This window comes from Anolis carolinensis, chromosome 1, assembly GCF_035594765.1.
Source record: "Anolis carolinensis isolate JA03-04 chromosome 1, rAnoCar3.1.pri, whole genome shotgun sequence".
Taxonomy (NCBI): Eukaryota; Metazoa; Chordata; class Lepidosauria; order Squamata; family Dactyloidae; genus Anolis; species Anolis carolinensis.
In genome coordinates this window covers 277,483,925-277,496,299 of record NC_085841.1, presented here as the reverse complement: position 1 = coordinate 277,496,299, position 12,375 = coordinate 277,483,925, and the positions used below count along the sequence as shown (strand labels likewise).

General features: G+C 36.0%; 1 protein-coding gene across 4 annotated transcripts in view; it reads left to right on the top strand.

The window, feature by feature from the left end:
- btbd10 (BTB domain containing 10) overlaps positions 1–12,375 on the top strand; it is a 41,217-nt gene that overhangs the window by 12,575 nt on the left and 16,267 nt on the right. For 2 of the 4 annotated variants that reach the window (XM_062967715.1, XM_062967716.1), the window contains one exon: positions 1,293–1,452. The exons of 1 other annotated variant lie outside the window; for it this stretch is intronic. In XM_062967715.1, the coding sequence (XP_062823785.1) occupies positions 1,352–1,452 (101 nt within the window). In that variant the 5' untranslated portion in view covers positions 1,293–1,351. Of the gene's footprint in view, positions 1–1,292; positions 1,453–4,642; positions 4,964–12,375 lie in introns of those variants that run through there. One more of the 4 variants, XM_062967714.1, reaches the window with a different exon arrangement.

Here is a 12,375-nt window from a genome sequence, read left to right as displayed (position 1 = left end):
TCCATACTTTGCACTTTAACAACACAACCGTTCAATGCTAAGGCTTCCCGATAAATGGAACTGTAGTGGAGAGTCTGCTGAACAAGCTAGTACCTGCCGCATACCAGTACTGCCATCTCTTGAGGGGTTATGAAAGTTGAAGCATTACTTTTCATTCAACCCTCATATATCAACATTTATAATCGTTTCTGAATTTCAGTTCTTACAGTGGATGTTCAGTTAATTAGTAATTCAGCACATTTTATTATTTATTTTCAAATCAATTGTAACAATAACCGTTCAGCTAGAAGTTCATCATTCTCTAAGCTTAGTTCTTGGTCTCCATAGTTTTGAAATAATTTTTCCAGACAGCTATGTTTTATTAACTTGCACATTGGTAAATTGTGGATAGCATAAGTTCTTTAGAGATCATATCCTCTGCTATCCATGACTTGGGATGTCAAAGTTTTGCACTTCCTTCCCAGTTTTTATAGATACTGGATATTACTATGGGGTGGTAGTCTTTACCACTGGAGTGTAGGGGTGGATGCAATTTTCTGGTGTTTCTTTAGACTTTGCTGGTAGTTTAGGTGTATGATTTGGATGCACCAGTGCTTCTTTTGTGGCATGCACCCTTAATGTCTTGCTTATTTCTACATACGTTTGGGAATTGTCAGCATCAGGGACATTGTTCCTGGTTTATGAACTGCTAGTTTCAAAGCAGTTAGTTTAGTGGGTCAGGTGATAGCTATCCAAAGGAAAGTATGGAAAATTTTAACTGTGCAAGACCAGGGAAGGGATAACTACATTTTACCAGCTAATATTCCTATAGATTGGGGCAGCAGTCATTCAGGCCTTCAGATGTTTTTTAGCTGTATGTTGTAGCATTCTTCATCATTGGCTGTGTTGGCTAGGGCTTCTGGAGCTTGCAATTTGGTTATGTTCAGAAGACTGTATAATTCCTACTTCTGATGTACATCATGTGTTAATCTGGATTTTCTTAATTATATTATTGATGTGTGTATAATGAAGACTTATCCAGTCAGTTATAAAAGGTCACTAGAGAAGTTTCTCTCAGTATTCGATGTTGTCAGTAATGAAGTCATATAATTCAAAGTGCTTTCCCATAATGAACATGTTTTTATAATCCCTAAATCTGGATACAGTCTATCAAAAAAGAATCATGTTATACAGCTGGACTAATAATGTTGGTGTTATTTCTGGGGAAGAAATCAGTAAAGACCTCTTCTAATGTTGCTTTTGTTTAATTCTACATGACATTTTAAAAGGTCAACACTACTCTCTTAATGTAGGTTATGAGTGCTGGCTGTGTGCTTTTCAGAGCAGTAGTGTGAGGAAGCTTTCAAGTGGAATGGCAGGACGGCCTCATCCATATGACAGTAACTCCAGTGATCCAGAGAATTGTGATCGAAAATTGCATAGTAGACCCCGTAAACTTTGTAAGCATTCAAGGTAGGTGATGCATCTGCTATAAAGCATCTCAAAATTGTCATCCAAATGAATTTTGAAAGCAATTTAACGGTGGCTGTGTCCTGAAGATGACTGGTGCTCTATGAAAATAACAGAACAGAAAATATAATAATAAAATAATAAAACGTTATTTATATCCTGCCCCATCTCCCAATACGGGACTTGGAGTGGCTAACAACATAAAAGGCAAATATTCAATGCCAAAATATTTTTTTAATATCAATCTGGTATCTACAACTTAGCCATCGAGGAAGTATATGAAATTGACATATGGTTATGTTGTACATCAGAAAAAATAAAAAAAATCTTAGTTGAATTGATCAGTATGCAGAATTTACACATGGCAACTCCTTTGACTATGGATAAGAATGATTTCTGCCACATTTAGCTAACAAATTTGTTTAACCACAGAATTACATGTTGTCATAATATAATTCTTTATCAAACTGTTTATATAAGTGAAGTTAATTGGTAGTAGAAATACATAAAATAGTGAGCATCTAGAATCTACATATGCCTGTTGAATCAAGTATTTCAGATGTTCGCTGTACTTCAAAATGATCCCCTCATCTTAGCTTACTGTTACAATATTAATTGCATAGATGAGGAAAGTTTATAGGGTTACTGATAGTTGGTATCAGTTTAATGATACCTCTGTCCCTCACACTCCGGGTTTTATCTTTGTGTTCATGCGGCCTGCTCTTGTTTGACTGTTTCTTGATTTCTTGATGTGATGTTTATTATTATGTATTGTATTATTTTTAATTATGTTATGATATGCTGTTTTATATTTTATTATATTGTATTGCGTTGGGCATGGCCCCATGTTAGCCGCCCCGAGTCCCCACTGGGAAGATGGTGGCGGGGTATAAATAAAGTTTTATTATTATTATTATTATTATTATTATTAATGATAAGTCAGAACAGAATTTATGACTTGCTTATCTTAAATTTAAAACTGACATTTTAACAAGAAATGCTATTAGTTCAAGGATGCTAATAGTTTGGATTGAAGTCATCTAGGTTTATCTGGAACACTTGCTCAGAGGCAGGTCTTAGATAGAAATCTCTATGCATAATTTAGGGATGCAATGGTACAGAGATATGTTTATGGAAGCTTTGAAAAAACAGGCATTTTATTTCAGTCGTACAGAACTGCTGAATTTTAATGTGATACAATACTATATGTGCAAAAGTAGGATGAGTTAGATTTTTATAAATCCCAAGTTTTCTCTCTGAGTTTTTTTTTTTTGGCACACTGATGTGAAAATATCAGTGTATACATTTTTTTGTATTTGTAGAAAATGATGTTTGGTTTTTAAATCTCAGTGGGTATTTGTTTTACAAAAGGAGAAAAATTCTAAAAATAGAATTACTTTTCAAACTTGAATCAGATCTTAAGGAAGAAAAAATGGATTAAATGTCCTAATACATTTTAATTAAATCATTCTCAGAGACAACAATTACTTCTACATTGAAAATATACTTCCAAAATATTTATTAACTGTATGTTAATTTCAGTATTCTGGGAGTACATTTTTCTGTATAAGGGCTCATTAATTGTTGCTCTGATGAATATCATAGACAAGAGCACATTGCCGTTATAGAAGAGAGTATTTTATCTCCCTGTTGCCTGGTTTACTCCTGTAGAATTCTTGGAAATGTAGTTTAGGGTGGGGCTTTTGGAATTCTAAACTTTTCTAAACTAAATTTCCCAGAATTCAGCAGGAGCAAACCAGGCGATAGTGAGACGAAAGTCTCCATTCTATAACACTAATGCGATCTTGTCCCATATTAGGAGTTTATTGCAAGTCTGAATGCTTCTTCCAGTAATTTCCTCTGTCTTTCATCCATGTTAATTCTGCTTTCTCTTCATTGCTTAATTGTCATTTGGAAGAATTACATCTTCACTGCTAGTTACTGTATATTACCCTGAACCATGGTTATAACACTGCTTCTTAAACTGTGGTCCCAACCCCTAAGGGGGCCCCTTTAGTTCTATGTTGGGATCACTAAAATTTGTGGAAACAGTAAAAGGCATTTGAATGCCACCCATTTACACAAATCTGTTAGAAACAACATGCAGTATTTACAGCAGACTCAGCAAAAGTGCTTCAGCTGTACTCCCCAAAAAGGAAAATCAGCCTGCTTAGCAAGCCTTGCAAATGCTGATTTATTGTCATTAAGGTTTGATATTTATACCTGTTTTACATACCTGTATATGGCCACATAAACATTTCTCTGGCCAAAAGGGGTCCTGAGTGGAAAAATTTAAGAAACCTTGGTTTTTAACACTGCTTCTTAAACTTTACGTCTCAACCCCAAACGGGGTCCCATTAGACCAGCTTTGATTTATTTTCAGTAAATGTTTGGTTTTTTTACCTATTTTATATATATCTATATACCTATATGGTGTATTGTATCTATATTTCAAAACAATAAGAAGTATTTATATTATAGATGCAACTTACAGACGAGGTGGCATATAATGAGTCATATGGGATCATGTGTCACCTTAGAGGGAAATGTCATTTTTGTCTATGGTTCCAATGCTTTCTTAGATTGCAGCCTACATGGTGGATTAGAAACAGCTGAATGCGTATTTGGTCTGTTGCTTTCGTGACTTGTTCCCTTAAATTAGTGACCTAGATCCTGATCTGCAGTAGTATAGCTCAGAAACATTCTTTAATTATGAAAGAAACCTTATGCATAGAACAGTTACAGTTAGGGCTGGTTTTATCTATGCAGTTTTAAAAGCTGATTTCTGACTATTATATTTCTCTTTTATCTTTTAAATGGATGATAATGGATTTTTCTTAAACCTTTTAAATTTGAGTCCCTGTCCAAAAAATCAGAAGATCCTGAATGAAGTCCATTGATGGACTATACTGCCTTGAATGTCTGTGAAATCGGCATGAAAGACATGACAGAAAAACCTTTTCAGATGTTTGGTTAGTTTATTGAAATCTGACAAGCTTTCAGAACTAGAAATAGCTTCACAGATGGCATATGGCAATATACACAGCAGCTCTTGTCGTATGTGTTCCTTGCACTGTCCATCAAATATGTTAGCCAATAGCTGCTTAGAGATGAGGAAATGGTAAGCATGAATTCAGCTTACAAGAGCCTGCGAGGTCAGACGTCAGTACTGCACTGTGCGTGGCTGAGTCAGTGGCTGTGCGAAAATGAATTGAATTAATATCTAGGGGGCTTGCTTCTCTGAGCACTTAATGGACTGAATAGCAGTAACAGGATTGTTACCATTGAGAACGAGAGGAAAAGAGGATGCTTAAAAGTGAGGCAAGCTAATGGTGCGTGGAGTATTGAGAAGAGGATAGAAATAGCAAATATGCTGAACTTAGCAAGTAATGCCAGAGAATGCTGAGCTGACTTCCAAACCTGCCGCCCGGAAAGGAGCAGATTTCCTTTGTACTTTGGGCTCAATATTCTCCCCATGTTTTTGTGTTTCTTCCATGTTTTACACAGAAAGCAGGTGCGTAACCGTTGATAATCCAATAATCTGAGCAGCAGTGAGTGAGGGCTGGAATATACAAAGGAGATGAACTGTTCTTTGTGTTGCCTGGTCTGTTTCAGTGTCTGATATGACAAAGAGTAGGCGTGTGTGCTTTGGTGTCTGTATAAAATTTTGTGCCTAAAGAAAAGACTGTAATTGCAATTTGTTGTTCTGGCTGGAAGTTGCATTTTGTTAGCTTAGTTTATTTGGAATTAAAAACTGAAAATGTTTATGAATGTCCTTTTTTTCTCAGAAAGGAGTGTTTCTAAAGTTTGTTTGACTAGTGGCCTTTTTTTATTCCGAGAAAGAATCTTTATTTTTATTATTTGAAAGAGTTGGAGTTCTTGAAGATGTATATGAATAACTTGAAATCTACTCAAGTTGCATATATAATTTGAAATTAGACAACTCAAATATCAGTTAATTTAAAAAGTTTATATGAAAACCCTGGGAATTATTTATTAAAGTCAATTATAATGTGAGTTATCTGCTGTTACATTTTCTGATAATATGAAAAAGACTATGCCTATTAAATTCACAGATAATTTCTTTTCGGTTTCTTTGATATGCTTGTCTTTAGTATAAATTGTTAAGATTAGGAACACTCATTGGATTTTTTAGTACTGAATATTTTATAGTACATGAGGTAGGTGAAATTTCTTCCCCACAATGATGACCGTCATCAAGAATACTTTAAAATGCTGGGAAAGTAATTTTTAATTTTACCTACAAAAAACCCTTAGAATTTGAGGATTTTTAGATGCTCTGGTTAACTTTAAATCAATATTCTGCTTCCTATGAATCTCTGTGTAGACGGAGCCTAATGTTATATAGTAACTGCTCTTTATCAAGATTCTTCATCAGATGGCTTGCAATAAATTGTTTTTGTATGTAGTCTGCTGGCAAATACCGTAGTACCATTATTCAATATGGCAAGGCATTTGTAGCATACAGGCAATCTCACAAGGGTTGTATATAGTGGCAGAGTTGTACTATAAAAATCTTAGTTTCTTAGGTTTATAAAACTTATGGCCAACCTCTCATTCAGAGAGAAGCATATATTTTAAAATATTTTGGTGTAGCATTACAAAGAACGATTCTTGCTCTATGCAGAGTTGTAAGTATTGGACTAGGACACTGGGAGACTCAAGTTTCAAATAGCAGCTCATCCATGGAAACCTACTGGGTGACCTTGGGCACGTCAATTCTCTCGTCCTCAGAGGAAGGCAGTGGCAAATGTCCTCTGAACAAATTTTGCCAAGAAAATCCTATGAAAGGTTCACTTTAGAGTCACCATAAGTCAAAAGTGACTTGAAGGGACACAACAAAAGCAACAAAGCTCTGTATCCAGTGATGCAGGTTTTCAGTGGGGCTGGGAAGTAAAATGGCTGTTTCCCTAAAGTGATGGATATGGCATGCTTTATCAGACTAATCTATAATGAGCATATTAAATGTTAATTTTATATCAGTATAACTGTCTCAGAAGTCTCACTTACTGGGTTTAAGGGGTTGGGGATGAGAACATTTGATTTAAATCTTACCTTCAAGCAAAAGTTTTTATTTCTTGCAAATGAATTTCTTTGAAGACAGGAAAACTTGTTACTATACTTTTTTTCTTTTAGAATTTTTTGACTTAAGAAAAAAATCAAGGAAATAAGAATTGGAGGCAATCCCCAACTTACATCTGGCTTACAAACAACTCATAGTTAAGAATTACTCATAGTTGAGTCAGTGGGAAGTGAGAAAAATCTACCAGTAGGAAGGGAAATTCACTCCTGAAAAGGTTATCATGGGGAAAAGATGCATTAACTGAAGCTTTATCACCAATCCTTGTTTCCACAACATAATTTTTCAAAACCGAGTTATCACAGAGACAGAAAGTGATGTGAAATTTTCTGAACAGGGGCACACTGTTCTGACTTTCAAACAAATTCATTTTAAGAACAAGCCTACAGAACCTATCTTGTTCTTACCTTGGGGACTGCCTGTACACAGAGCCGAGCCATGCAAGACTGTAGTCCATGTTATGTTCATATTGCCACATATTATCTAGGGGTCAGTCTGCTACCTGACTACAAAACAACATAAGCACAGGGAACTTTACATGAATAATTCTGAAATTCTGAAATTCTGTATGCATGCCTACAGTAGGCATGCAGGTAGCATCAGAATCCGTTACTGAGCATGTATGAACAGCAAAACGGAGAGAAAATGGAAAATATTTATATAGGTCTGTCTCGCCAGTTATCCCCAGCATGTTAAAGAAAAGCGATCTATACATTTGGCCACCAAAATGGAAATCATATAAAAAGTGAAAGAAAAAAATATTCTTGATATGTTTGGGAACAAACTTTCTGGTGGTTTGTAGAAGTTTAATAATGTTTTTGTCATATATATATACACACACACACACACATATATATATATATACACACACACATACACACACGCAAGGCTTAATTTGTTTAATTTTGCAAATGTACACTGTTAATTTTGGGTGAACCATGCTGACACAAGTTGAACTGATCTTCTTTTTCTGTTTCTAGTATTAAATTTTATGTTAAGTAAAATCCAGAAACACATCTATGTCCTTAACTGAGATATTCCTCTATATACTATGCTTCCTAGAAATAGTTAACCAAATAATATTACTTGCAGCTTTCACTAGTGCCTTTATTGTAGTCATTCCTGTTTTTCCATTTGGTTTCTATTATTTATCATGTATAAACTTGCGTTTTAAAAAACAATATCTGTTCTATATGATATAACAATGGAAATTTTCCTTTTATCACTGTTCACAAAGTAAGCAGTTATCCATTGTGCAGTGTACAAAATTGGTATGTATGGTCTAGTACTTCTACAGGATTTGCCTAGGATGCTTCTTTTGGAAAACCAAGAATCTCCATAGCCTTTTGGAAGCATGACCCTTTTGGAAATTAATTGGCATTTACACAATTTAGAATAATCATAACCTTTTGGAAAGTATGATCTTCCTGAGAAGAGCTAAATACTTATTTGAGTGAATCTTCTCCTTAGTGGTAAATAGTATTCATGCAAGGCAAATTGGGCTTCTCTGTTATTAGACTAATATACCTGGTTATCTCTCCGAACTGTTAGGAACAAAGATATGCCAATGCACTAAATATATAGCAGATCTTTAGAAGTGTTATTTCAGTTGCCCAAAAAGCATCTACTCTCCCATAAAATATATTGCTTTTATTAAATCATGCTCTCAAGAAACCAAAAATACGTAGTCTTCATTAAAAGTAACATAGTTGATTTACTCACAAACTTCATGTAGTCAGCATACAGGTACATTTCTTATTGGTTGATAGTTTATACAATCTGTTCTCTAAAGCATTCTGTTTTAGTCTCTTCTTTGTTTCATACAGACTAACATTCTCATCAGTCTAATACATTACTGAACATTGACTCAATAAAGACCCTGACTGACTTCTAAACTGTACTTCTGAAGTTAACTCTAACACACTCTGTACTATACTGGCTCTGAGGTAAAACTACTGCTTCTGAGTTTCCAAATTGGGAGTCTCAGTCTGAATAGTGGTCACATGGTCTGTAGTCCCTCTAGCAACCTCAAACAATATAGAGATAAGGGAAAATTGCATATTAAATCATATACATACAATATAGTAAGCAGTTACAATTATATACATAACAAATAACTAGTATAGGAGACTTGTATAAGGTTGCTATTTCTAGCAACTCAGTGGAAAAATAAACTTAGCACTCCGGAATTGAGCTTGCATTCAGGTTGAGAGAAGCTAACAATGAAGTATGTGATGTAAATTATTCTGGTCCTCACTCTCATGCTATCCCTTAGCTCAGTCTATTTTACTGGTTATTGAACTTTCAATAAATTGCATTATGATAAAGCAATTGGGAGAGTTGGCTCCACCCACTTGTAGACCCTCAGCATTAGGGCATTCAGGAAGTTTCCCCAGCCTACATGAGAAGTTGGGAAATGGAGAGGAGGCAGGGAATTTCACCTAAAGCAAAGTCTCAGAATAGTGCAACTCTCCTCTGGTGTTCAGAAATTGCTGAGTGGGTCTCTTCATATGTTTGTTTTTGCACTTCTCTAAAGATAACACCCCAATTCTCAGGGTCTTCTAATTTTTCCCATGCCAGTATATCCTTTGTGGATGCTCATTAATTTATCATCACGATGAAAATACCTGGTTGGGACAGCCAGGATTGAGGTTAATCATATCATATTCCTTTCTGTCCCAACTGAAGAGAATTTTCCAGTCAAACAGTGTCCTGCTCAGTCTTACTTGTGACTCTCTGGTCATAACTGCATTCTTAACTGGTTGCAATATGGACTTTGTAGAGAGGAGTCAAACAGAGCCAGCATGATGCTGTGGTTTGGATGTTAGATTAGGACTCTGGAGATCATGATCTGAATCTCTACTGACCCATCAAAACCTAGTGGGCAAAGCATAGAATCTCAGTCTCAGAGGAAGGCAAACTTTCTCTGAATAAATCTTCCAAAAAAATTCTGTGTTAGGGTCAAAATCTATATATATAAAAGGGTAATGAAATTTCGGCCTAGGACAAAACCTCATCCATGCCTCTATGTTCATACAACAAAAAGAAAAGAAAAATAAAGTCCTAATCAGAGGGAGAGGAATAATTGTTTTTATCCAATTGCTGCCAGTTAGAAGGCTAAGCTCCGCCCACTTGGTCTTCTAGCAACCCACTCAGCCCAGGAGACAGGCAGAGTTAGGCCTCACTTAGGCCTCTTCCCCACTGCCTATAAAATACAGATTAGCAGATTTTAACTGGATTATATGGCAGTGTAAACTCAAGGCCCTTCCACACAGCTATATAACCCATTTAGAATCTTATATTATCTGCTTTGAACTGGATTACCTTGACTCCACACTGCCATATAATCCACTTCAGTGTGCATTTTATCCAGCTGTGTAGAAGGGGCCTCATATAATCCAGTTCTAAGCAGATAATATAAGATTATAAATATACAGTAGAGTCTCACTCATCCAACATAAACAGGCTGGCAGAACGTTGGATAAGTGAATATGTTGGATAATAAGAAGGGATTCAGGAAAAGCCGATTAAACATCAAATTAGGTAATCATTATACAAATTAAGCACCAAAACATCATGTTATACAACAAATTTGACAGAAAAAGTAGTTCAATGTGCAGTAATGCTGTGTAGTAATTACTGTATTTACAAATTTACCACCAAAATATCACAATGAATTTAAAACACTGACTACAAAAACATTGACTACTAAAAGGCAGACTGCATTGGATAATCCAGAACATTGGATAAGCGAATGTTGGATAAGTGAGATTTTATTCTACAGAGGAAAACCTTTACCCTTTACCTTAACGACCACCAATTCATCAATACTTCATTTCCCATACCACGATACTTCGCCACAGCAACGCATGGCTGGGCACAGCTAGTACATCATAAAGAACTTGAAAGCACACAACAATGAGAATATTCTATAGCATGATTTGTGTGGCAAAGTATAGGGCAGGAGGAGTATTGTGTCCCAGAACTGAAACTGGCAGTAGGAGAGAAACAGGTGAATTTAATCCCTTAAGATCAGGAAAGAATTTAACAAGCAAAAAGTGTCTCGGGTGAAAATAACTAGTCCTTCATAGGTGTTACTCACCATGCTTTTTTGATTGCGGATGCAGGGAGCTACATAGCCTCACCTCCTCCATCGTCTCTATATGAACATGGATATATCTGTTCACATGGAGACATTCTGCACAGTCAAGATCCTTGACTTTCCGGGGCTATTGTTTGTGTGGAAAGTCTTCATATGAACTTAAACCTCTCTTTCAACCCATTGTTTTCTGCAGGAGGAAAGTGATGCGGTCATCAAAAGTGGTCAATGCCCAGTAGGGGAAAGGGAAATAAATAATAATTCCATAGACTTGTTGCATTTCTATCAGTGCTGTTGTTTTAGTGTTGTTTGCCTGTGCAATACTTCTGTGCCAATAATATCTCATATTTTTTTGATAAAACAATCTCAGCATATATGCTATATTCTTTGTAGGGGAAGGGGAAACAAATCTCGAAAGGACTTAATTTAGATTCTCTTCATAAAACACTCAAACAAGATTTCCTTTTCCACTTGTTTTTTTTTTAAGAAAGGCAGGAAAAGATATTGAACTTGATAACTTCGAAATGGCATTAACAATGTGCAAGTAAAAGTCCATTCACATAGTGAAAAAATTCCTTTCCTTACAAACTGCTCTATCATTCAGTCTGCTTTAGAGCATTCATCTTCCCCAGGGATGAGGAGATGCCCCAGAAAAGAGCTAGAAAAGGGCAGGCTTTGAGGGGATGGGAAAAGTCCAAGATTGTAGCATGAGAAAATCTGTACCAGTGGATAAAGCCTTAAGTCTTTCCATTCAGTAGAAGATCTTTGTAGCATAATATTTGTTCTAGAGTACAGGGCTGCCTGGGTAGGAATTGTATTATCTAAGGCAGGCATGGGCAAATTTCAACCCTCCAGGTGTTTTGGACTTCAACTCCCAGAAATTCCAGCCAGTTTACTGGCTGTTAGGAATTGTGGAAGTCCAAAACACCTGGAGGGCCAAAGTTTACCCATGCCTTATCTAAGGCATCAAGCATCCTTACTGTAGATATTTTCATATATATGAACTTGTCTTGCTTTTTAAAAAATACTGTAGAAGACTGTTTTATTCTGTGAGTTGGGTAAGATTACCATTGAGCAGAATTGATTTATTTGGGATGTACAAAAGATTGTGGTTACATTCAACATCATAGAACAGAGTTCTGCTTATTCAGCAGACCTTCTGGTATGTCTCTCATCCTCCTCTGCAGCCTCCTGATACCTAACATCACTTCAAGAGAGTCTCTCAACCCTCAGTTAATAGACTGTAGGGAGCATGCAGGTGGCGGGGTAGGCTGGGATTCCTTTCTGTTCCCAGGGAATGGACATGAAATGGATTTCACTCTTTAAGTATAGAAAGGTGTGAAAGATTGTTACTGTACTATTTCAAGGAATTAGACTTTGAAGTATATGTCATGTTCCTTGATATCTTTTTATTCCCCACAATACAGTTGGGAGATATTTTTCATTCACAAACTCTTTGTTAAGCAGCTTATAGATTCGGAAAATGACTTTCAGAAAAGCAGCTTAGTGGCTATGAAGCAATGGTCCATAATAATAAATACAGCATAGTGGAGAGCCCGTTTTCCCCTAGTTTGACCCTGAACAACTCTTTGTCAGAGTTGTTCAGGTTACTCCTGAACAGTTTTGAGTGTTTTTTCAGAGTGAACAAGGCATTTTCCATCTTTCTCTTTAAACTGCCTTTCAGTATAATATTCAATTCACTTGTTTTGTTCTAGTTTTGTGTGAG